General features: G+C 37.5%; 2 protein-coding genes across 2 annotated transcripts; one reads left to right on the top strand and one right to left on the bottom strand.

Moving 5' to 3' along the window:
• Positions 1 to 1,299: 1,299 nt before the first annotated feature.
• ckmt1 (creatine kinase, mitochondrial 1) lies at positions 1,300 to 13,154 on the bottom strand. Its single transcript, XM_007234325.4, has 10 exons — positions 13,061 to 13,154; positions 9,687 to 9,900; positions 8,709 to 8,907; positions 8,126 to 8,221; positions 7,800 to 8,021; positions 6,450 to 6,535; positions 4,882 to 5,005; positions 3,730 to 3,864; positions 3,409 to 3,534; positions 1,300 to 1,655 (listed from the first exon to the last, which is right to left on the bottom strand). Exons 2-10 carry the CDS (start codon positions 9,836 to 9,838, stop codon positions 1,542 to 1,544), a joined length of 1,254 nt encoding a protein of 417 aa, XP_007234387.1. The 5' UTR covers positions 9,839 to 9,900; positions 13,061 to 13,154; the 3' UTR covers positions 1,300 to 1,541.
• A 9,275-nt stretch (positions 13,155 to 22,429) lies between these two features.
• Positions 22,430 to 26,146, top strand: isg20 (interferon stimulated exonuclease gene). The gene is made up of 4 exons (XM_049484270.1): positions 22,430 to 22,522; positions 23,044 to 23,693; positions 23,893 to 24,090; positions 24,215 to 26,146. The coding sequence occupies exons 2-4, from the start codon at positions 23,067 to 23,069 to the stop codon at positions 24,410 to 24,412; spliced, it is 1,023 nt and encodes a 340-aa protein (XP_049340227.1). The 5' UTR covers positions 22,430 to 22,522; positions 23,044 to 23,066; the 3' UTR covers positions 24,413 to 26,146.
• Positions 26,147 to 27,628: the final 1,482 nt, after the last annotated feature.

Genomic DNA, 27,628 nt, shown 5'->3' with positions numbered 1-27,628 from the left:
TGCTGGTATTTGTATGATTTAATATATTCAAACTAAATATATGTAGATATATTTAAATATAAATACTTTTATAAAATAAAAGTATAAAATCTACACCATGTAAAATCTCTTTGTAGTTATTTAAAAATGAACCAAACTGAGACCTGAGAACACACTGAAATCACACCCTGTGGATTTGTGAGCCATGCCGCTGACACTACTAAGATTGCCATAAGACATTTCCATGGCAACAGACCTCAGTCTACTCTCAAGCTGAAAAGCGGATTTCATTTGTTCTCGCATGTTAATGAGCTATTATAAGAACATAAATATAATAGATAAAAAACATTTTCAGCTAAATTTAAAGAGGCAAAGAATACTGTCTAACACAGCACACATCACTGCACGAGGTCACCATAGTCTATTGTTCCACCGCAGAATAATCTCACTGTTTTGTGCCTTTGTTTTCAGACTATTATTACTATTACTCTCCTACTGAGATGCTACTTACTCTTTTTCACATAGTGTATCTGCATAGAACAAGCTGGAGATCCCACCCTACACCTGAATAGACCTTATGGCCTGCTCGCCCAGAGGCCTGACTCCATTAGTCTCTGTAAAACAGACGTAACTGAAACCCCTGCAAGTGACATACTTCCAAAAAAAGGAAAGTGAGTCTAAGAACAGGCATCTCCAATGTCACCTTGGCAATGAACAGAGAGAGAGAGAGTGTGTGTTAAGAAGAGAGTGTGTGTGTGTTAAGGAAAGAGCTCAGTGGAGCTCTAACACAATGGAGTCGGATAAATTCTGCCTTCAGTCACATGGCAGTGGCTTTTTGTGAGCTGATCTTTATCCTGGTGTAATGAGTGTACAGTAGCAACATTACACCCACAGATCAGTAGACTTTCTGCTGGTTTCCCAATTCCAGCCTCTCTACATGCTTTCCCAACATATTGTCTGCCACATGTGTGGCTGTTAGTGGGGAAAAAAAGTTTTTAAGTTTAATAGTGTTTGTTGAATGTTTAAAGGACTGTTTCACCAATAAATCTACTACAATATATCAACAGGCCAATATATTTGCTTTGAAGTTAATATAACAGCTACACAAGCTTTGTGAGCTCAAAACAAAACCTTATAAGCAATCATTGGACAACTGCCAGATTTACATTATATCAAATCATAAAAAATAACAAACATGATGATTCAAGGTTTTTGCATGACAATTATTAAAAGAAATATTGGTAAAACATGCCTTTAAAATCCTTCAACAGTATACATATTATTTGATGATTTTGTGATCCAGAGCAAACAATGCTGAGAAATAGTTATAATTCCTTTTATTGCAACACAATCAGTTTAAATGACAGTAGTGTGTGACTCAACATTAATGTCACATGAACGCATTCATGAAGTACAGTACATTCACCCCCGCTGTACAATAGGAATGGAGCTTAAAAGACACAACACACAAAACGCATGCTGAATGAGATGGAGTTTAGAGTATCATAATTTCAGTATGACGTTATGAGGGGGGATGGAGAAGGGATGAGGTTCATTTCAGTCTACTTAAACTGGCTGATTGGAGCAGGGATCTTGATGTCTTGGCCCTTCTCCAGCCTCTTCTCACACTCGATCAAGAAGTTCACTCCATCAATGAGCGTCTGAACCAGGTGGACCTGAACAGAGAAGCACACATTATGTTTACTTAGAAGTGGGCAATAGGGCTGCATAATATTTAAAAATTTGGCATTGTGCTGCATTGTGTTCTGCGATATATATTACGAGAAAAAAAACGATTTTTTTTTTAAATGATATAAATAAAGCTACCTATATTTCAAACATTTGAGTGGAATAAATAATATTAAGCCTATATGTCTTAAGAAATGGGAAAATGGGAATTTCGCTTTTGTATCAGGTACTAGTATTACACAAAATGAGTACACCTTTCACATTTTTGTAAATATTTTGTTATTCCTGTTGGGATAACACTAAAGATATGACACTTTGATACAATGTAAAGTAGTCAGTGTCAGGGCTTGTAGTTCACTAGAGCTTGCCACTGTAATTCTCCTCCCCTCCTCCATAATGACATCACAGTCCTGTTGGATATTACAGAGTTTGTGCTCCTCCACCTTCTGTTTGAGGATGCCCCACAGATGCTCAATAGGGTTTAAGGCTGGAGACATGCTTGGCCAGTCCATCACCTTTACATTTAGCTTCCTGTACAAGTCAGTTGTCTTCTTGAAAGTTTATTTAGGGTCCTTATTATGTTGGAAAACATAACTGCAAACAAACTGCTGTATGAAATTGGCCATCGTGCTGTATCTCAGTTTAGTTTTTATAGCCTTCTGCCAAAGCTCAGAGGGAGCAAAATTGGCCCTGCTCTCTCCGGGTGGGTAGATGGCGCTCTCTACCCACATCACTCCTAGGGTGATGTCCACAACACAGGGCGTCTGTGAGCTGATGTACCGGAACCGAGTCGCTGCGCTTTCCTCCAAGCAGGCTGGCTGCTCAGCAATACTGCATCAGCAGCAGCTCGAAAAGAAGCGGTGGCTGACTTCACATGTATCAGAGGAAGCATGTGTTAGTCTTCACCCTCCTGGTGTTGGGGCATTACTAGTGATAGGGGGAGTCCTAATGAGTGGGTTGGGTAATTGGCCGTGTAAATTGGGGAGAAAATGGGAACAATTAGAAATTAAATTATAAAAAAATATTTTTTAGCCTTGGCCATCTTTGTGAAGAGCGGCAATTCTGTTTCTCACATCCTCAGAGAGTTTTTTTGCCACGAAGTGCCACGTTGAATATTCAGTTTTCAGTTTTCACAGGCCTGCTCTCCATTCATGCGTGATACCTTGTAAGACTAACGAGTCATATGACACCAGGGAAGGAAAGTGGATATTTTGACACAATTTGGTCATTTTTACTTTTTCAGGGCTGTACTCACTTTAGTTGCAAGCAGTTTAGACATTAATGGCTGTGTTGAGTTATTTTGAGGGCACAGCAAATTTACACTGTCACACTGACCACATTTATTGCGTCAAATTGTAAAATCTTCAGTGTTGTCCTGTTTAAAGGTCTAATATAATATTTTCAAAGATGTAAGGAGTGTATTCGTGTTTCTGAGATACTGTGAGATATGGTCTAATTTTGCTTTACATAACATTGCAATGTGAATGTGGATGTACATATTGCTATAACAGATAAAATTATACAGTGTGCCGCTCTTATCAGCAATATGTTGTCGTTTTTGTGATAAATATGCTTTTATGAGAACATCATGGGTATGGCCAGTTGTCTGTTGGCAATACTTTTCTAAGTAGAAGAGGTGTCCACAAATATGTGGACATATAATGTCAATATATAAATACTGTATGTCTATTTGTTCCCCAGTACATTATAATACATTATAGATATGATTGTTTAATTTACCTCAGACTGGCCAAGCCTGTCCAGATTAGAGATGTCAAAGGTGCTCCCGACTGCTGCTGTATCCACTCCTCCAGTGCCTCTTTTCTGCAGCCGCAGGTTATCGAGGATCTTGGCGAAGCGAGCGTCCTGCAGCAGAGGGACACACATCACATACCAGTATTTCACAGGTGGCAGATACATTTTGTTGCACAAAAAACTACATACTTAATATAATGATTGTAAATATTTAATCTAGAAAAATTAAGACTATTTCTTTTGATCCATTCCACATTTTAAAGAGTTACTCAAATATTCTTTAAAAATACATTTGTAAGACAATACCTTGCTGAGGCGGGGCAGATTAATATGGACGCCAGCACGCAACCCTGTACCCAGGTTGGAAGGGCAGGTGAGGATGTAACCCAGATTCTCGTTCCACATGAACTCCCAGCCTTTCTCCTGAATCAGCCTTTCAACCTGAGCACAGCAGAGCAAACATTCAGCAACAGGCAGTTACTGAGAATGCTTTTAAGAAATCAACTGAAAATGCATGAGATAAGCAAAAGAAAATCTGCATAAATCAGGACTTCTACATAGACGTATACATATTTTCTTATAAAAAAGTTAAAAAAGATCATATGCACAACATGCACAAACACTATTTGCTTACTTAAGGCACATTAAGGCATATTAATGAGAAGACCAGCCACTGACGTTTAGAGATAACATACTGCTGGTTGTGCATCTAAGTCCTAGTGGGGAAGCCCCGCGTCGCTGTGGAGATCTGTGCAGGTGCAGTGGCCACAGCAAGCTGAAAAATCATGTTTTTTGTGTATAATGGAGCCAACAAACTGTTAATGAGGCTTATATCAGACTTGATCAGTAATTTAGTTGGATGTTTATCCAACTTTGTGTTTCCAGTATTTTGGTCTCTCTCTTTTCAAACAGATTGAAAGCTGGTCTTGTATGACTGGAAATAACTTCCCAGATACATGGCATAGATGGTCCTTGAGTCAACTGACTTGCCTATAAGGATGCACAGTGTAATTGTGCATCACCACTCCTGCATTAGCTAAACTGTCTAATAGCTCCTTTTACAGTTTATTTAATTGCCATTTATTAATGATCTTTGTGACAGGAAGTTAAAAATGAACTATTACATGGAAAGGCATTCTAAAAATGCTAAATAATTACTTCAGAGTCAGTCTTTGATCATTTTATAATGCAGCTTTTAAATGCGCCAATCTAACACTCAGCTCTAAAAAAACAACCTCTCATACTCATGCTCTCACACACACACACACACACACTAATACACCAGTACATTTTGCAGGACAGTATGTTTACAACTACTGTATGTCCACAAAAGGCCATTGCTCCAGGCTACATTAAACACAGCTGCAGTGGCCGTCCCAGACCTCTGTTTAATAAATAATAGAAGCTTGTGTTGCTTTAGAGCTGCCAGGGAGCCAGCAGGGAGACTGGTGAGCTCACCTCTTGGAGGCCCCTGCAGAAACGCTCAAAGACCCTCTTCATGTTGCCCCCCTTCTCCATGGAGATCACCCGAGTGTGGTCCTCCTCATTAATCCACACTAGGAACGTTTTCTCATTATTGTGCCTAGAGGTTTCAGAAGTGTTACACATAATTATACAGTGAACTGCGTGGTAGTGAAAGCCTATGGCTAAAAATAGCCACAAAGCTACTAAAGAAATACATGTTCAATGTCAAATGGATTGTAGCAACCAACCTACTCAGAATACTTGGAGTAATGGACCATAAATGCCACATGATTCCTTTCAGAGGATGATTCTTTAAAGAAGATTTTTGGAGGCAAAAACTGTAGCTTTTTATTTTTTGAAATATCTAGCAATTTTAATGGACATAGGGTTCAATGGTGTTTGGCTAAATAAGTGAAAAGACAGAAAAAACAAGTTATAGCAAACAATGGCTAATTTACTTTGCAGTCTTTTTGAAGTGCTTACTCTAACATTAGGATTTTTCTGACAGTGGTGTTAAGTTCACATTCCAGAATGGCACTGCTGAGGTAAAATTATTTACCTTAGCTGCTTTGTTGGTGTGTTTGCTGGGATGCTAAAAATATTCAGTGACCAACAATTATATATTTTTACACCATAGTCTTGTAGCTAATGACTTTTTTGTATTCACTATTTAAATTTGAGATGAAATTAATAAACACCTGTGAGAAAACACATTTCAGTAAATGATTGTCAAAATTTACATTTTGTTTGGTTTGGTTTCAGCCAAGAACTTACATTTTGGTGTAGTAATAGTCAATACATTATCCTAATTCTTTATTAAAAGTAGTGCAATGTGATTAAGTACATTGTGATGTGTTATGAAATAAATATTTCTATCACAATTTGTGTGTGATAAAAAAATAACCAGAAGGATGGCTGGAAGTTGTACAGTGTTTTGGAATACGGCTCATATATTGTATATGTAGAAAATAGTCAAGTACATTCAATGTATTATTATTTTTACTTTTTACTAGTCCATACATTATCTTAATAAGTATTGGCATATAATCAATATGTAAAATGTAATTAATAAAACAAAATATTCAAAGCAATGAACAGACTTACAGGCAAAACAGGTTTTGACAGGTTGTCAAAACAATTTCTATGCATTAATTCCATTACATTCTATTAGTTCTGTCTTGATTTCATATTTGTAATGCACTCTCACCTACAAAAGCTATTTGATATTTAATCAAGCTAATTTATGAGCAGAAGGCCAAGGGAGATGAAGAGAGGCTGCCCAGGCAAGCAGAAAGCCAAACAGAGAATCAGGATAAATAATGGAGGAGAGCTTGCTGTCCTGAGGACGTGACTGATCGATCTTGGAAGAGTGAACAGAGGAAGTGGCTGCAGCGTGAAAGCTATATCTGGGCCAGAAAGTCATATTGAGAGTGAGCAGCTTCAGCAGTTAAAGCATTCTTTTCCCCCCACTTTCAGGATCCTAGTCCTGCTGATCTGAAAGCCATACCAAGAATAGAGCACGTATAGAATATGGCGTGTAATATTTATAGGTCCACACTTACCAGATGCCTCGAGCATCGGGCCAATCCCGCGCCATTCCTGCGCACGTCAGAAGCGGTGAAACTGGCTTATCAAACAGGAAATGATCCTGTGGGACCAAACAGAGAGGTATGTCATGTCGCCATGGAAACAGGAGATACTTATATACTGTTGTTTAGAGGGCGGGTGTCTTTAAATGTATACAGAATATGTTAATTCCTATTTGACACAAATTAAATAATTAGCACTGGTAGTCATTAACATGTGAAAGCACCACTGTGGCACTGGGATTAAAGATGAATTTGCAGATACGCCATCTGTGCCCAGAGGTTGCAGAATGCTGATGCTTTCTGAGAGAGAGAGCGAGAGAAAGAGGAAGATGCCGGTGCACCACCCTCTTCATTGCTATGCAGCACATGAACCTGTGATATATCTACATTGCCTCCATAGGGGCCAAGCTTAATGTTCTCTTCTGAGCACATTGACACCTTTTATACTGCTACATTTTCTGTATTATTAAAAAAAATAATTATGTAGGTTGGGTGGCTTAGTGGATAAAGCCCAGGGCTATTGATAACAAAGTTGTGGGTTCGAGTCCCAGACTCAGACCCAGAGGTTGGCACTTTTGCCTTGAGAAACGTCCATAATTCTTACTGCCACCTGGGCCCTACAGTGATGGCTGCCCCCCGCTCTGGACACATGTGTTCACTGTCTTACTGAATGTATAAACATTGAGGGCTCCAGTTTAGTGATCTACAGGCAATTCTTTAACCGTGTGTCAAAAGCGTGTCAGTGTGTCTTTTATATCACGAGGACACAAAAAACACGCCTTGTGTGTTTTTTTTCTTAAATAATTGTCGCTTTGTATCATGTCACTTTGACAGATTGGTATTTTAACAGCGTATCACTTCTTCACAACTGGCCTGCACATTGGTCTGTGCACTGCCCCACACAGAGTGTAAGATAGCGCCCTGAGTGTGTGTGTGTTTGAATTCATTAGTGTGTATGTGTGTTCACTGCAAAGATGGATTAAAGAAGAAGGCTACGTTCCACCTGTGCTTCCAGCACAAGGTGTGGTTGTCTTGCCTTTTCTTACTAACACAAGATAATAAGAAGTTTTGATAGAGAACGTACAGTGTTTTGGAATAAGGCTCATATAATATGTATGTAGAAATTAGTCATGTACATTCAATGCATTATTTCTTTTATGTTTTTTGCAACAACTAAAACGATAAACCAGGGAACAGTGTTCAACACACAGTATATATGAAACATAAATAAAATGTTAATATATTTTAGATAACACTATTATATAATCATCCATGAATGTTGTAAAACTGCTGTTTGTAAGGTATAATGTATCAGTTACGCACATCAATGAGCTGCTGCTGATCCTTTTCGCTCATGTCTGTCAGGCTGTAGTATTTGCCGGAGAGGTCACCCTGCAGGCCGCCCAGAGCATTGACCACAACCCGCTCCACCTCTCTGCGCTCGGCTCGTGTGCAGGCAGGTGGAAGACTCAGGCCCCGGATACTCCGGCCTGTCCTCACACGTGATGATAGTACATACTTCTCATCAAACTGGCCTGAGCGAATCTGATGACAGACGCATTATATTATATATTTATATATATACTTAATTACTGAATTATTACTAAAAATAGAGTAAAATTATAACAGCAGTTTGCAGTTTTAGCTACCTTACTGGCATCGAGGTCAGTGGGATGTTTCATAGTGCGCGGGTCATAGCCATTGTGTCTCTCCACAATAACAGGGTCAAAAATATCAGCAAACACCTAGGAAAGAAGGAAATATAGTCAATTGTTACAACTGAGTTGTAATAAATTTTCACTTTAGATCTGTTTTCTTCAGTGTGAGTACCATGGCTAAGACTGGCCTCTTATCACTGCGATAAATGGTTCACAATGAAAGGACCAGTGGAACTGTATATATCTGCATATATATCTGATTCATTTACAAATATCCAAAAACTCTTGTGATGAAATTAATAGACCCATATTGATCTGCAAAATTACCACAACATGTGGCTATAATCATGCCTCATAGCCACCTCAGACACCATAGTTTAAAAGCACTTCTTTATGAGTGTTTAATAAAGAATGCACCAGTTCAAATCTTAGTGCTTTATTTTACTCCCATTTAAAATTAAGAGTTTTTTCTTTCTCTTGTGAAATCACTAATTAGGGGATGTAGAGTTTTATACACATATTTTCACTTTCTCAGCCTAACACCTAATGCCTAGTGGGCGGAATGACTTCTAACCTCATAGGATTCCTCATCTCCTGCCACCATCCCCACTGTCTTAATGAAGGGATGCCCTGGGTTGTCCACTCCAGTCTGAATGGCTTGATCCAGTGTGTATCCATTTGGAGTGGCTTTGTCACACAGCTTAGCATATACAGCAGGTGTCAGGTGACTGGCCATGCAGTTGTTGTGTTTTCGTAAATCTGGGTATTCCGCACTGTTGGGGAATAGAAGGTGCAGTTTTTAGAAAGAAGGCAAGTGCATAGGGGGGTTGATGAAAAGGAAGGGCGTGTATAGGCTGTCTATGAGTCATATGATGCCCATATGATGCATATGAGCCAGGTATAGACAGAGCCTATGGATAATGCCAGCAAAGACATTATTACCCAGCATAGTCACATATGGTTGTTGCTGGTAAAATGGATTGTGTGGTAAAATAGGTGATAAAATAAATCAAATGACGTGTCAGTGTAAAATGATTGCATGCAAAAATTGTGTTTTATGTTTATTTAATAATTGGATAGTTTGGTTGGAAGCTTTTAGTCGCATGGCTTATGGCATTCATTAATCACATCCTAGGGTGGTTTGAGACGTCGTGACAGCAGCGTGCTGCAGCATGGAGTCCTCGAGCTTTACAGAGGAATTTGCATCGGAGACATATGGCTGCCGTGAACGATCTGGATCGTTCCATATGAACCGGGGAGATCTCAAACCAATCGATCGCCTGCGGCTACATTTCCTTTACTGTTCTGTGCCCCGGATAATGGGTTTACAATTCCAAGTTCATTTAAAGCCCAGAGAGGAACGTGCATATTGCGCAGTAAGCACTAAAACAATATTGATAGACTTTAGAATCAGCCAAACACTTCAGTATGTTGTTTATTAAAGAAATTGTAACATTTTCTGAGATGAATTCTATGATGATCTGAGCCTTCTGGAAGCTGCAGACCACCAGCAGAGAAAGCCTATAAATATGCACTGGCTCAAGTTGCTCACCTGGCGGGATACACTCTCCGGACCGGCGCTCCTGCGCTGACATGCTGCTCTCTGTTCAGGAGGAGCCCCACAGTCAGAGATCCAGCGCCCACCAGAGACAGGATGCCCACATTCCTCTTAGAGGACAAAATTCTGGAGAAGCTGCTTGCCATATTATTTCCACAGTCCGACAGTGAACGCAGGCTGGAGAGGCTTCTTTGTGACCGGGGTCCGTCTGAAAGAATGGAAACGGTGAAAGGAGGGGGCAATGTTTCTTTTCCCACCTGTTTTCCGTCAAGTCCCGCCTTCTGCGCTTGGATTGGCTGCTGGAATTGACGGACTGACTGTAGGACTGTATACGGCCCATTGTAGTGAGTAGCCCTTTTAAAGTTAAGCGTTTCTATTATGTTACTGTAGTTCTTTGAGATAATTGTAACACAATACAATATAAAAACTTCACCTGATAGCAAATGACACTGAACAAACATTATATTTGGTTGCATTACATCTTTTAACATTGATGATTGAATAACTTCCTTTAAATAATTATTATTACTTAAATGTCCCTTTCTACACTACAGGAACTCAGTACAGGTTCTAAGAATATAATACAAACAAGACATATCTAATATAAGTAATGTTTAATAATCACAATACATATAAAACCATAACATTGAATTTATGTTAATCAATGTAAACTCGATGTGCACAAATAAAACAATTCAGACTTCAGTGATCAACATTGTTTCAATAGATTGGCGATGGAAAAATGTGGCGTTCTATCAATGTAGCAAAAGCCGTCTTCTCTCTTTTTTTTATTTCCCTTTAATTATTTAATTAATTTGTGATATATGTTTGCATATTATCCAATCATAGCCGAAGAGGGAAATGCTATCCAATCATAGAGCAAGAGAGAAATACTACTAACCAATCATAGTGCAAGAGTAAATACTACCAGCGAATCACGGCGCAGAAAACTGCACTTTCCACAGTACTTGAGGGGCTAGACATGCTGCCAATAAACAGGGTGATTTTCTGGGTTTAATAATATTTCTTCTGTGTTGATATCGGCTAATGTGTATTGTGTTTTTATTATATATAACAGGCGAATAGTGTAAATATTCCAAAATCAAAAATGAATTTTAATGACCATCCAGCCAATCGCCATGCAGGAGGCGGGGTTTGTCGCAATACAGGCAGGAAGCAAAATAACGTGAAGGCAGGCTGGAGGATGCGAATGTTTGCGGTGTGCTTGAAAACCGAGAGCAGCTTGGAGAGCCAATTCAGCGATTGTACGTGCAGCTTTGCACTCCTTACTCTTTATCCAGCAGTATACCCTCACATATGTGTCTACATCGAGAAGAAAGACGTGGCCGTCTTGGCTGAAATATCTTATTGTGATTTACACGTGGATATCACATAAGGGTTTCACGTGTTAATGGCAGGAGCAAGATAAGTGCCATTAGCTGGTTTATTTAGCTAATAATCTTACATTTTCTGTATGCAAGAAGCATGTTTGTCAGAGAAAATTAAACATGTTAACAGCAATGGAGATGACATTTGTTTCAAAGATACAGAGAAAATACAAGAGCAAGTAGGAGATTAAGAAAAGAGGTCAACTGTAATGGGGGAGCTCTTCTGGAAAATATGGATATACAGTATAGGCACGTGATCCCATTTCTGTACTGTGCATTTTTGATTGCCACTGATGCGTTCAATAACCTATATAGTTTTTTTTAATACAGTGATAATAGTTCAGGCTAATTTACTGTATTTACTTGTTAAAGGATGCGTCTCTAGCATGCACAGGTATTTGTGACCGGACGCACGAGCTTCACCTTGAATGCGATATATGCACGCCTTACTCGTGTACGCATGCGCAGAAAAGATGCAGGAAGCCTGACTTCTAAGTAGCGGATAGGTGGATAGGGTTATAACCAGCGATATAAAATAAGGAAGTATAAATACTTTACAAAAATGCTGTATCTGTATCTACTGGAGTAAACATGTTTTCTCCTAATTTCAGCCCTCGCTGCTCCAGTTCTGCCTTTCACTTTCAACTGCTTTCTGTAGTAACTACATAACACAGTACTGAACTTTTACTTTCATAGTACATTTAAGAATAAACTACTGTCAATACTTTAAAGTAGTTAAATACTTAACTTTTATTCCAGTCCCTTTTTCTGATATTACATTACATTAATAAGCAGTTACAACACATAAATAGGAAGGGCAACTGTGGTCTGCCGTGTTTCAAATAGTGATTCCACATTCGTTTATACTGTTAAACCTCAGATCTTACTAGACGCTGTCTTTTTCATTAGTCATCATTAACATTTCTTTAAATAACTTTTTTAAAATAATTTTAACTATAATGATATATTAAACAACTAAACTGACTTTCTATATAATTTGTTTCCCTTGCTTTCATTTCAGTTTTCCCCATTGCATTTCTTAATTTCTAACTGGGGGTTAAATGCTGAACTGTAATGATTTATTGTAGGTCATTTGAGTCACACTTCTTCAGTTTTGAAAATATAGAACAAAAGAGCAAAATAGACCAAAATCCAGATCCTTAGTTGAGAGATGCTGAATGTAGTACTTGATGAGCGATTACAGTCTTATGTATTTATAATATTTTGGGCCTACTACACTTCTGTGAGGACTTCTGTGCAGCTAAGGTCGGAGTAACATGCCACGGTGTCATTTTTACTTAACTTATGCAAACAATCTGATGTGCAGCTATACACACTGAACAGGCACAGGCTACACAGATCTGCATGAATTAAGCAACTTTTTTACGCAGCTATGATTAATATAAAGTATTGACAAACAAAAATCATCAGTAGTCAACAGAACAAAGTTCTTAAAACACAAAGTAGATTAACTAAATCTGTAAATTGCACTTCTCATTGAAAACTCTCTAAAATCAATGACCTTTATAGATTAATCTGAAGCAATCCTGTCTTAACTGCTATACATAAGCAAAACAGCAATCAGGCAATAAAATACAAGTCTTAGCAAAGACCACAGCTCACTGAAACCTGTACAATAAAGCTTTTGTGATGAATAGACTCAAGCAGGCTGTAATTCTATGCTTAATGAATGGAAGCAGGAAATACTGCTTGGTTGGCTGATCAAAGTTCATGTGTGCACAGTGCACTGAAAGCCTATGTTTGTGGAAAGCTACATCTGTGCTAAATTTAGATTAATATATTTTTAATTTTGCACATACTTTTCAATAGATTTATATAAGGTTAGTTAGGTGAATTGCACAAGTCCATGAAAAAAGCTCTACATTTGTATGAAAACCGCAATAAATATAGAACTTTTGGAATCAATACAGCTAAAGCATAGACAAAATGTAAGATTTAATAGAAATTACATCAACTTACTGTGTGATGAAGTGGGCCTTGTTTCCTGAAGCAGCTGCCAGGAACCAGTGAGCACCTGTGAATAGAGGGTGGGTGAAGGGTGTGACTTTACTTTATCATGACATTGGAAAGTTCAATAAAATATTAACCCTTCATATACCAACAGGCCATTTAGATCCCAGACAGGTAATTTGCTGGCATATTTTTTGCCATTGTGCTAATTGTTTCTGAATTTGTCACAAAAATTATAATTACGTTATGAGGAATATTTGTAAACCTTCCCTTTTTAAACTCTGAATCTACAGACAGTTACTGAAGGTTGAATAGTTAGATGTAGACTGCAAGGGTCAGAGGCAGTCAAAATAAAAATAATCAGAAGCTGCCCACAGTTGAAAATGCCATTCCCAAACAAACTATATGAAAATCCTCAGTCAGAAGGAATGACAGCTTTATTTAAAATGACAGTGGCCAAAGGAATCTCAGTGGCCAAAGATCACAGTATAAATCTCCGTCAGTCTCAAACAGTATAATAAGATATTCAGATCTGACATTTTGATTGAATGTATACATGTTGGGAACAACTGTTAGATCCCTGTGTAAAAAACACATGATCATTTCCTGTTGAACACAAACATAGGCTTTAGAGCAATGAAAGAAAGTCACAGAGATTAATGGATCATATTGTACTCTTCATCTGCAGAGGCTTTTCCTTGGAGAAGGACAAAGCAGGCCTTCAGCCCACCCTGTCTGTTCCACAGTTCCTAACCCACGCTGACTGATTTCCAAAAGATAGTATTTCTCTTTTCTTCACTTTCTTACTAGAATTGCTTGTTCAGAACTTGCTTAACTTAATTTTACAAAACAGCTTTGGGTCTTGATTTGTAAAACTAATGCTTTAGACTAGGATCTTAACAGCTAAGGTCGGAATGTTAAGGGTTAACATCCTGCAAGACAATATGTACAGCAGTCAGCATAGCCACTTCCACGTTGTAAAAGAAAACCTTATTGGTGAATACAGCTCTGACACTGTAATCACTTTACCGGAGGACTTAAGCTTCAAGAAACTTTAGATTTCTTATCTGTGCAGTGCAACATCAGATCTGCTATAAAACTAGGCCACTGTGCTGTACACACCCTCTCCTGTTCAAAGGTAAATAAGAGCACTGGTTACACTGCACGTACACTGCTGGGAAAATTAGCTTCTGATTTTGCAACATACAGTAGCAGTTAATAGTCAGCAAAATTATATGTCTGCTTTACTGAATGAATTCATTTAATTATCTTCTGTAAACAGTAATAAAGGGTTACTTTATATGTATGTAAATGGTCTAAGCAGATGTTTTTCTGGCTTATATAAATCCCAGCCCTTAATCTTTGTCAGCAGAATAAACACTCATTTGTACAGTGTCAAAGAACAGGATAGGAAGGATTTAATATGGATCTAACTAATGTTCTTAGATAGATACAACATATAACTTAGATCATATTACTATAATAGACAGTAGGGCAGTTCCTCTAAATCCTGGTTCTGGATTTACCCTGCCCTATTGTAACACACCCACTGCACCTCGGAAATGATTTAATGAATTAAGAGATTAGTTAAATCAGATGTGCATGGAGAAGAGGCCACGCATACTACTCCCTCTAAAGGACGACTTGAATGATACATTAGTAAATCTGAAATGCTGTACGTATACAGACAGCAGTTCCACCTTTACTCTGGTACTGACGTAACTGAAGCCAGAGCACACGCTAATCGGTAAAAAATTAATAAATAAAATAGTGCTCCATGACAGCATGCGTTCCACCCATAAATCTAGTCTAGTTCGTTCATGAGGAAGCCTGACAGTTTACTAAGTAGTTTATTCTAAAAGATGCTGGACTGCAAAGTCTTACAGTTTTTCTCAATTGGTTTGGCTCATTTCTTGAAACTGAGATGACATTCCTATAACTAAAAGGTAAATTGGCCAAACAGACTTACAGTTCTTCACAACACTTCAGATAACCAGCAAAATGTCATATGTCTCCCAAAACGTTCATTTTTGCTTCAAAATGAAGTCTTTCTCCCATATAAATAGTCAGTACCATAAAAATGGCATAGATCCTTCTCAATTGCTTTGGCACATTTTCATTAATTTTGTCCATCTGTCAAAATAAACTGGACGGTGCAGCAAAACTACATGGATCCTCATCACTGCTCATATCGCTCCAAAAACAGTTTACCCACGTGTCAAAACTGATTTCCTTTCTCACACAAATCATCAGTGCCCCCAAAATGCATTGTCCCTTTGGCATTGTGTAAGTACTGCAAGTCAAAATGCTTAGATGTTTTGTCTTTATGGCAGAGGTCTAGCTAAAGGAATACAATGTTCACACCACACACACTGCACTCTTTCTGCTGAGGAAATTGTAACTATTTTTATTTACAAGTACATTTTTACACATTACTGTAGGTAGAAAGAAAAGAAAATACTAAGGAAAATGTATCAAATATACTATGTATACAAATTACAAAAACCTGCAAAAACAAAACAAAATACATTACAGTAGGTAAAAAAAATAGTCAAGCATCACAAATACAAAACATTCTGACTACTCTGTGTCACTCCCCTCTCTCCATCACCTTCCTGGCCATCCATCCGCTGCAGTCTGTTTGGCCATAAATTCTCATCAACATTGCATCTGATATGTTCTTTAGCAATGCACTGTGGGAAGAATGCCTGAGCCATCCTCTACACTGATCGCCACAGGACTATATAATCATTATATCATCACAGGACTATATCATCGTTATATAATCACAGGACTAGCATCAAAGAACTAGCACCAGGCCAAGATGTATACAGTGGATAGAAAAAGTCTACACACCCCTGTTCAAATGGTAGGTTTTTGTGATGTAAAAAAAATTACAATAAGACAAATAATTTCTACCTATAATGTGACCTATAACCTGTACAATGCAATTGAAAAACAAACAGAAATCTTTCAGGGAGGTGAAGTAAAAATAAACAACTGAGATATTGAGGTTGCATAAGTGTGCACACCCTTTTATAACTAGGGGTGTTGCTGTGTTCAAATTTAACCAATAACCTTCAAACTCACTTTAAATTGGAGTCAGCACACACCTGTCAACGATTAAAGTGCCTCTGATCAACTCCAAATAAAGTTTAACTGTTCTAGTAGGCTTGTCCTGATATTTTTGTAGCCACATCTTTCAGCACAAGCCATGGTCCACAAAGAGATGCCAGAGCATCAGAGGTATCTCATTATTCATAGATATCAGTCAAGTGAAGGCTACAAAAGTCATTAAATACAGTTGTGGTCAAAAGTTTACATACACTTGTAAAAAAACATAATGTTATGGCTGTCTTGAGTTTTCAATAAGTTCTACAACTCTTATTTTTCTGTGATAGAGTGATCGGAACACATACATGTTTGTCACAAAAAACAGTCATAAAATTTGGTTCTTTCATAAATTTATTATGGGTCTGCTGAAAATGTCACCAAATCTGCTGGGTCAAAAATATACATACAGCAACAAAATTTGTCAATTTTGGTGATGTAGCGAGTTGTTTCATTCAAATTAGCTTCATGTCATGGCCTCTTCACTTCTTGTAAGTGATTCTGATTGACTACAGCTGTTGACTTCTCATGAGCCCATTTAAATAGGGCTCATTTGACCCAGTGATTAGACTCAGCTACAAAAGCTACAATGGGAAAGTCAAAGGAACTCAGTGTGGATCTGAAAAAGCGAATTATTGACTTGAACAAGTCAGGGAAGTCACTTGGAGCCATTTCAAAGCAGCTACAGGTCCCAAGAGCAACTGTGCAGACAATTATACGCAAGTATAAAGTGCATGGAACAGTTGTGTCACTGCCACGATCAGGAAGAAAACGCAAGCTATCACATGCTGCCGAGAGGAGATTGGTCAGGATGGTCAAGAGTCAACCAAGAATCACCAAGAAGCAGGTCTGCAAGGATTTGGAAGCTGATGGAACACAGGTGTCAGTCTCCACAGTCAAGCGTGTTTTACATCGCCATGGACTGAGAGGCTGCCGTGCAAGAAAGAAGCCCTTGCTCCAGAAAAGGCACCTTAAGACTCGGCTGAAGTTTGCTGCTGATCACATGGACAAAGATAAAACCTTCTGGAGGAAAGTTCTCTGGTCAGACGAAACAAAAATTGAGCTGTTTGGCCACAACACCCAGCAATATGTTTGGAGGAGAAAAGGTGAGGCCTTTAATCCCAGGAACACCATGCCTACTGTCAAGCATGGTGGTGGTAGTATTATGCTCTGGGGATGTTTTGCTGCCAGTGGAACTGGTTCTTTGCAGAAAGTAAATGGGATAATGAAGAAGGAGGATTACCTCCAAATTCTGCAGGAAAACCTAAAACCATCAGCCCGAAGGTTGGGTCTTGGGCGCAGTTGGGTGTTCCAACAAGACAATGACCCAAAACACACATCAAAAGTGGTAAAGGAATGGCTAAACCAGGCTAGAATTAAGGTTTTAGAATGGCCTTCCCAAAGTCCTGACTTAAACCCCATTGAGAACATGTGGACAGTGCTAAAGAAACGGGTTCATGCAAGAAAACCATCACATTTAGCTGAACTGCACCAATTCTGTCAAGAAGAGTGGTCAAACATTCGACCTGAAGCTTGCCAGGAGCTTGTGGATGGCTACCAAAAGCGCCTAGTTGCCGTGAAAATGGCCAAGGGACATGTAACCAAATACTAATGTTGCTGTATGTATATTTTTGACCCAGCAGATTTGGTGACATTTTCAGCAGACCCATAATAAATTTATGAAAGAACCAAATTTTATGACTGTTTTTTGTGACAAACATGTATGTGTTCCGATCACTCTATCACAGAAAAATAAGAGTTGTAGAACTTATTGAAAACTCAAGACAGCCATAACATTATGTTTTTTTACAAGTGTATGTAAACTTTTGACCACAACTGTATACCATGGAACACTTTGAAGACTGTCATCATCAAGTGGAGAAAACATGGCACAACAAGACATTACCAAGACATTTGACAAAAATTGATGATGACAAGAAGAAAATTGGTCAAGGAGGAGCAGCACTGAAGGAGCTGCAAGAATTTCTGGCAAGTACTGGCTGTGTAGAACATGTGACAACAATCTGCCGACTTCTTCATATGTCTGTGCAAACAAACATCCAGAAAACATCTAAGCTCTACTTAATTTTCCAAAAATTCATCTGATATCTACCAAACGCATGTGGGAAAATGTGTTATGGTTTAATGAAACCAAGGTTAAACGTTTTGGACATAATTCCAAAAGGTATATTAGGCGCAAAAGCAACACTGCTCGTCACCAAAAGAACAGCATACCTACAGTGAAGCATGGTGGTGGCAGCATCATACTTTGGGGCTGTTTTTCTTCAGCTGGAACTGGGGCTTTATTCAGGGTGGACGGAATTTTGAACAGTTCCAAATACCAGTCAGTATTGGCAAAAACCTTCGGCCTCTGGTAGAAAACTGAAGATGAAAAGGAACTTCATCTTTCAGCACAACAATGACACAAAGGACACATCTAAATCAACAAAAGAATGGCTTCAGCGGTATAAGATTAAGGCTTTGGAATGGCCCAGCCTGAATCCAGACCTGAATCCCATTGAACATCTGTGGGGTAATCTGAAGAGGGCTGGGCACAGGAGATGCCCTCACATTTTGTCAGATTTTGAGCAGTTATGCAAAGAAGAGTGGGCAAATTTTGCCACATCAAGATGTGTCACGCTGATAGGTTCTTACCCAAAAAGACTGAGTGCTGTAATAAATGCAAAAGATGTTGCAACAAAGTATTAGTTATATGTATTTAACCAGGTGATTTTAAGTTTTTTGTTTTATATTTTTTCGCTGTAAAGATTTATGTTTGTTTTTCAATTGCATTGTACAGGTTATAGGTCACATTAAATGTGAAAAAAGTTATGAAATTATTTGTCTTGCTTTAATTTTTTTACAACACAAAAACCTGGCATTTGAACAGGGGTGTGTAGACTTTTTATATCCACTGTATATAGAGCAATGCCAGCATTCAAAATAATAGACAACAAACTGATGGATTGGTCACCAGTAATGTGGGACACTCATTTTCGTCAAAACCTGCTTTCACCTGTTACCTACTCACCTGATTGTAATGAATTTATGAAATGTTCCAAAATATGTGTTCTGTATTGTATTACAATTTCTTAACTCATTTTGAGAATTGAGCAGACTATTCTGCAGATGATGACTTATATGATGAAATTGTGCTGACATGTTTTGAAGAGAACAACCATTACACTGAGAACTAACCAATTAAGATAGATCAACTAGATGCATTCTTTTGGAAAATGTACTAAATGTAGGATGATTGTGTTAAGTGTAGGCTACTTGTACAAAACCATTTGCAAAGATGTACTAAGTGCTTGAGACATGTACAAAGCATTTGAAATGTGATGAAAGCAATGAGAAATGCCATTCTGTTATGAGAAACTGCAAGTTAGTTTGGGAATTTGTCCATGTTATTTTGAGAATGTCATCTCAGTTTCAAGAAATGAGCCAAACCAATGGAGAAAAACTGTAAAGTGAGTTTGAAGGTTATTGGTTAAATTTGAACACAGCAACACCATAAAAGGGTGTGCACACTTATGCAACCTCAATATCTCAGTTGTTTATTTTTACTTCACCTCCCTGAAAGATTTCTGTTTGTTTTTCAATTGCATTGTACAGGTTATAGGTCACATTATAGGTAGAAATTATTTGTCTTATTGTAATTTTTTTTACATCACAAAAACCTACCATTTGAACAGGGGTGTGTAGACTTTTTCTATCCACTGTATACATCTTGGCCTGGTGCTAGTTCTTTGATGCTAGTCCTGTGATTATATAACAATGATATAGTCCTGTGATGATATAATGATTATATAGTCCTGTGGCGATCAGTGTAGAGGATGGCTCAGGCATTCTTCCCACAGTGCATTGCTAAAGAACATATCAGATGCAATGTTGATGAGAATTTATGGCCAAACAGACTGCAGCGGATGGATGGCCAGGAAGGTGATGGAGAGAGGGGAGTGACACAGAGTAGTCAGAATGTTACTGTATTGCATTTGTGATGCTTGACTATTTTTTTACCTACTGTAATGTATTTTGTTTTGTTTTTGCAGGTTTTTGTAATTTGTATACATAGTATATTTGATACATTTTCCTTAGTATTTTCTTTTCTTTCTACCTACAGTAATGTGTAAAAATGTACTTGTAAATAAAAATAGTTACAGTTTCCTCAGCAGAAAGAGTGCAGTGTGTGTGGTGTGAACATTGTATTCCTTTAGCTAGACCTCTGCCATAAAGACAAAACATCTAAGCATTTTGACTTGCAGTACTTACACAATGCCAAAGGGACAATGCATTTTGGGGGCACTGATGATTTGTGTGAGAAAGGAAATCAGTTTTGACACGTGGGTAAACTGTTTTTGGAGCGATATGAGCAGTGATGAGGATCCATGTAGTTTTGCTGCACCGTCCAGTTTATTTTGACAGATGGACAAAATTAATGAAAATGTGCCAAAGCAATTGAGAAGGATCTATGCCATTTTTATGGTACTGACTATTTATATGGGAGAAAGACTTCATTTTGAAGCAAGAATGAACGTTTTGGGAGACATATGACATTTTGCTGGTTATCTGAAGTGTTGTGAAGAACTGTAAGTCTGTTTGGCCAATTTACCTTTTAGTTATAGGAATGTCATCTCAGTTTCAAGTAATGAGCCAAACCAATTGAGAAAAACTGTAATAGACAACAAACTGATGGATTGGTCACCTGTAATGTGGGACACTCATATTCGTCAAAACCTGCTTTCACCTGTTACCTACTCACCTGATTGTAATGAATTTATGAAATGTTCCAAAATATGTGTTCTGTATTGTATTACAATTTCTTAATTCATTTTGAGAATTGAGCAGACTATTCTGCAGATGATGACTTATATGATGAAATTGTGCTGACATGTTTTGAAGAGAACAACCATTACACTGAGAACTAACCAATTAAGATAGATCAACAAGATGCATTCTTTTGGAAAATGTACTAAATGTAGGATTATTGTGTTAAGTGTAGGATACTTGTACATAACCATTTGCAAAGATGTACTAAGTGCTTGAGACACGTACAAAGCATTTGAAATGTGATGAAAGCAATGAGAAATGCCATTCTGTTATGAGAAACTGCAAGTTAGTTTGGGAATTTGTCCATGTTATTTTGAGAATGTCATCTCAGTTTCAAGAAATGAGCCAAACCAATGGAGAAAAACTGTAATACAGAACACAAGAAACATAAAGGAGCAGCGATATATTGGAAATAATGAGTGGTTTCTTTATCTATCTCCATTTATCATAAAATTCTGAAAAAAATGTAAAGAAACACACGCTTCACATAATGTAAAACAGTAAAAACAGCAAAACCGGGTGATTTCAAGGTTCTATTTAGTAAAAAACTATAAAACCTTTAGGTAAAAGAAAAGCAAGCCTTACGTGCTGCCCATATCGTCTAAATCATAGTTGAAACCCATCATCCATTACACTGTACAGCTCCATGTCCTGCCTCTAGAATATATAGATTTTTTTAGTTTTTGTTATTTTTCTGACAAAAAAGTTTTAAACAAATTATTTGAGACAAAACCCACATCTCCACCAGGCACCTTTAAAGGTCTTCTCTATTCATGTAGCTTAATGGTACCATCTAGCGGCCATGAAATACAACGACAACAGCAAACACCATTAGTCAAGTCGTTTTATTGTCAATACTGCATATGTACAGGACATACTGAGAATTGAAATTACGTTACTCTCCTTCCCAATTTTACAGCAGGTACAGATAATAGATATAATAAAATAAAGAATGGGAGACAATACAGCAGGGACACAAATAGACATACATGAGACAGAGACCAGGTGCAGTAGTGTAAGGGAAATATATATATATAAATATAAGTAAAAACACAACTCTTCTCACTCAAACCATTTTATTCAGTTTTTTTTTTCTTCTTCATTGTTCTGGGTTTTTTTACATTGTAAATTTAATAATGAAGACATTAAAGCTGTATAGAAACATGCTATGCTTTATACTTTAGATTATATATATATAGATAGATAGATAGATAGATAGATAGATAGATAGATAGATAGATAGATAGATAGATAGATAGATAGATAGATAGATAGATAGATTTTATTTACTCAATAAATCACAATATTTACAATGTACTTCACACACATGGATCTGTATATAAGAAAACTATATTTAAAAAATAATTTCACATATTTAATCTGTTTTGGTGCATGGTGACGCTCATGGAACAGCCAATCAGAGCGCGATGCGGGCACTGAATAAGCCAATAGCGTTACAGGATAGAGCACTTGCCCGGGCATGTTCTTCCATTACCTCTGTCTCACCGGGAACACGTGTCTGATCTGAGGGTGAGTTTTCGGCCCATTTTATGGGATTATTAGCTATAAATACCGCGACATGTAGTGTACAGGTGTGTGTGGTATTATTCTGGTAGGTAAGTGTTCATGTATCTGTAGATCTGTAGTTGTGTGTCTACTAATGAGCTCGTAGCTAACCTAGCTAGCTAGCTAGCTACATGAATGTGACTGTGCTAACAATAGTTTATCAGCTATTTCTGACTGTTTCCACGTGTTCATGTTGATCTTAACCAGTTAGCGCTATAACTTACTGGATCACCGTGGTTATCTGTTGTGTGACAGTTATCTAATGTAACTAATTACTCAGGGTTACATTTGCCACGTTGTTGTCCCGAATAAATAACTAACTAACGTTAGCTAGCTAGGTTAGCATGTCGTCTAAGTTCCTATAGCAGAACTTAAAACTGACAGCTTTAACTGTACAATGTTAAATGTATAATATTCTTTATTGCCAAATCCATCTATAATGTATTGTTGTTTTTTGTTTTTTCTTTCTTTTCTTTTTTACACAGATGTAGATTTGCATGTTGGGGAAATGTCTAACATAGACTCTGTGAGTAATGCTAGGGTTGCCCAAAGTACTTGGGGGCCTCTTAACGTCCAATCAACTCATCTTTGTGTCTGGATGAAACAGAGAAAAAACAAAATGGCAAAAGAAAACTCCAGGAAAAGAAAATCCAGTGAAAACTTTAAGGCACCCTGCACTGTTGTGAGCCCTTTTCCTTCTGACGCTTCTGACAGCAGGCATGGATATTCTTCAGACCTCCTTTCTATAGACCCCACACAACCTGTGAAGAACAAAAGGGCCAAACTAGGTCCACTCTCAGCTATAGGTAAAACTGCCTCTGTGCTTAGTGACAACTGGGATGTTGACAGTGGATTTTCCTCAGAGACCAGCCCTCCCACCAGTGGACGAAGCTCTCCATGTGTGGGAATTGACCCCTCCTTGCTGGTGGCTATGGACTGTGAAATGGTGGGCACAGGCCCAAAAGGACAGTGCAGTGAGTTAGCCCGCTGTAGTTTAATAAATTATTATGGGACTGTCATTTATGATAAGTATATCCTGCCTACACAACCAGTTACAGACTTCCGGACTCAGTGGAGTGGCATTAGGAGGGAGCACTTGAGGCATGCGCTGCCTTTTAAAGAAGCAAGGAAAGAGGTGAGATTTTGAATTGAGATAAATTTGGTCTTATTTTTGTGTAGTTCAGTAATGTTATGAGAAAACAAGTAGATCTACTGACATTGTAACACTTTTTTATGTTTCATTTGCAGTTACAATTTGTGCAAATATGTGTCTTACTGCTTCACTACATTGAAAAAAAGAACATTTATTTTTTTTCTTTTCCCCTCTTTCTCAGATTCTTCACATCCTTAAAGGGAAAGTAATAATCGGCCATGATCTGCACAATGACTTCAAAGTCCTGGACATCGGCGTCCCATATCACATGATTAGGGATACTTCTCGTATGCATCTACTACGCCAGCTCTATGGTGCTGTCCGAAAATGTGTCTCACTGAAGAAGCTGGCCAGTAAGCTTCTCAATAGGAGCATACAGGTATGTTTATTTAGTCAATAGGAGTGTAATGTCTGGAGGATCTGATTTGCGGTTCTTTTTAAACAGTGTGGCATTTTACATTTGATTTTTATTTATTTATTTTATTTATTATTTTTTTTTTCAGGTTGGCAGAGCTGGTCACTGCTCTGTTGAAGATGCTCTAGCTGCTCTAGACCTCTACAAATTGGTAGAAGATCAGTGGGAAAAGTCTCTTCAGCACCATAACCAGAACACTAATTCCAACCCAGAGCCTACCTCCTCCCTGGAGCACTACATGCAGGACCAATATTGGCCCCAGAGTATGATGGATTGTAATCAGTGAGAGTTTAACAGCTTGGCAGCTTTCTATGATGAGGTTTTCATTTTTGGAGAAACAGAAGTTATATTAAGTGGTATTTAAGTGACACCCAATGGGTCCAGAATATAACAGCAATGAAAATGCACATGTAGTAACTAAGAACATATAAAAATATTATTAAAGATAAATATATATTGTAAATATTTAATATTTTATAGCCCATGACAGATGCTGAACATTGCTTTAAATTCATAGTTCACACTTATTATCCAAACCTGTTTTGAAATTGTATTGTTAAAAACTAGTGTCCAAGACGAACATTTAATCATCATGTGGAACAGTGTGCTGTATATTTCAGTGCCTCAGACACATTCACTCTCAGTGAAAATACTAATTTTGCATTACACAGCTGTTAGCAGTTTGCTTTTAAGATCAATTTAAGGGAATATTATATACAGATATACAGGGATGGGTGATATGCCCCTAAAATATCACAATATTTCATGCTATTTTTGCGATAACGATACTCTAGGCGATATGACAAAACACTGAATAAAAAAAAAAAAATTCAAGAATCACTACTGCAACAAGATGAAAATGTAGTTTTATTATTGCATACAATATGATCTAGCCCACAGTAAATAATACTGGTCAGATATAATCTGTCTCTTGTAGATTTATAATGGGAAATGAGAACAGTGATTTTTTTTCTTTCGCTAAAAACAGCAAAAAAGTAGTACCCTGATATGCCACAATATTGTAGGGTGTAATATCGTTCACGATATTTAAAATGTTGCCAATATTATTGTATACAATATGATATAGCACGCCCCTAGATGACATTTTGGAATAATTATTATGTTTTCAATGACAGTTCATGCTTGTTAATGTTGGAAGATTTTAAATTATGCATACAAGTTTTATCACAATGTAATGCTTTAAATAATTAGTGTACTCCAAAACTGTAAATTGAATTTGTTAATGCATTTAAGTGGTTGATTTATAAAAAAAAAAAACACATAAAAATGCAATATTTACTAACTTGAATCAGAGTGCACAGGTTTAGCCAGATTCCCAGTCCTGGAATAAGCTGAAGCCTAGACTGGAAAAAAAAAATTCCCATTGTGATAAACCACTGGCACTAATTTGTCCAAGACTGGGATTTATTAATGTAAAAATGTCCCTGTGCGTACACTCTTTGTAACCTGGATCATGCTACCTCTTTCAGTGTAACTGGTGCTTCTCATGTTTCCTTTAGGTTTGTGTTCAGAGCACACTCAGTTACTGTACGTGTGGTATTCACGTCTCAGGGAGTGTTTGCCAGTGTTTGAATCTCTTTGTAAAGAGAGTCTAAGATGCTGCTGAGCAGAATTAGTACCTCCGTAACCATTTGAGTACTTGTTATATTTAATAATGTAATGTTGGTATGCACATTATTGTGTACTTGTGAACTGTACATGCCGGTTAACACTTGACGAAATAGGTTTCCAAGACTTGATCAACAAGCTACAATGTATCTGTATGGCCTTTTTGCCTAGTAACACTTATAGTTGTAAGTTGTTGTACTGTTACGGGAAGGCTGTGAACATGTATTTCATCATTTGTTATTTTTTTTGTACTTAAATAGTACAAAAATACACAAAATACACTTTTGTAAATTCCTGGTTTATAGAAGCATGACTTGTCTGCAACAGTAAGAACATTGGTGAATATAAAATGTTAAGTATTTATTGATTAAAGGTTGTGGAAGAGAAAGTTCATGGTTTGCCTTGTCTTTTTTTTTTACATACAACTGTATATTAATTATGATTGACATTTCCAATATGTAACCCCTGTGGATTTATATAATCTTAAGTAAAGTAAAGTAAAGTTGACAAAATAGTATTTTTTTTGTTGTCATAGTAGACAGACCACTTTTAGTTCTCCTAAAAAAACGCATTCATTAAAGGCATGGTTTTTTAGAAAAAAAAAACGTTTTCTGTAAATAAGCTGTTGTAGTGTAATGACCTTTTTTCATAACTTACAGAACCTTTATCTATGCTACAATCACTAGATCATTCAAAGGTTTATTAGCAAATACATTGGTTAGTTTTGGAACCGTGATAACAAAACTATTCAAATGTTTTAAAGGGGTTTAGCTAATTTGGTTCTTCTTCACAATTAATTATTTAATAAATATAGACCTTAGAATGTTTTTTTTTTTAATAAGGTCCTTTTATTTTGACACTATACACATGCATTTGTTTTGAATTTGATTTGATTCTTAAGAGAACCAAGTATGTTCTTTTCTAAGACCTAAAATGACCCTTTGTGGCATCTTTATTTATAGAATGTATAAGCATGAATAGGTCCTTGTAGCCTCCAGCTTTTAAGCCCATAAACCTGAACAATTGCCTCATGATGTCACCAGAGGCCACATAGTTTATGTAATCTGAAGTTTCAGTCTTCTGACTGAGGTTTTTAGTTTTGGGGGTGTTACAAACAATTACAAATAGGTTTAACATTCTAATTGTGTAGCCTTTCACCTCTGAAACACATGGGATGTTGGCACTGAGTCCTGGACTGGAGTGTTGAGTGACCCTTTTAGTAGCTTCAGAGTTTTAGAAGAACTAATGTGTATTTTAGACCTGTATACACACCTATCAGTCTCAACATTTTTTCCCCCTTTCTAATGTTGTGTATATCTCCTGTTGTGCTCCCAAAATCGACATATCGACACCATGGATGTCTTCTTAAGGTGTCCTATTATTTGAGATGGAATTGCTTAAAAGTCCAGTGACTGCATACAGGTGCTTCAGCTACATTTACAGTGAAGATGAGTTTTCTATTTGTATTTGTTAAGTGCCCTGTGTGGACTCACAACCAAGCGCTGGTGCTCTGAACCTTGTGTCCTGCACACACACAGAGCACAGAGGCCAGCATTGTCCTGCCAATCCCCCAGCCTCAGGCACACAGACCCACTGTTTGATAGGCTAAATCCTGATTTAGGCGATTACAGCCCTGTTCCTTGTTGCGTCAGAGAGAAACGTGCTATGGTGACGTGACAGAACTGAGCAAAAAAGCAGTGGAATGAGTCGTTTTGTATACTTTAAACTTTAAAGATCAACAATGTTTGTTTTTTAAGGAACATTTAAAACAATGCTGTTCAGCTTGAAATTAAGCTTCTTTATCCCATTATCATGATGATCTTGAGTGAATCTGCCAGATATTCAGTGGTGGTTCGATTGTTTGATTATTGAC

Source organism: Astyanax mexicanus, chromosome 10 (genome assembly GCF_023375975.1).
Source record: "Astyanax mexicanus isolate ESR-SI-001 chromosome 10, AstMex3_surface, whole genome shotgun sequence".
NCBI classification, from domain to species: domain Eukaryota; kingdom Metazoa; phylum Chordata; class Actinopteri; order Characiformes; family Acestrorhamphidae; genus Astyanax; species Astyanax mexicanus.
The sequence above is the reverse complement of the archived record's forward strand: the minus strand, read 5'-3'. Positions and strand labels throughout refer to the sequence as shown.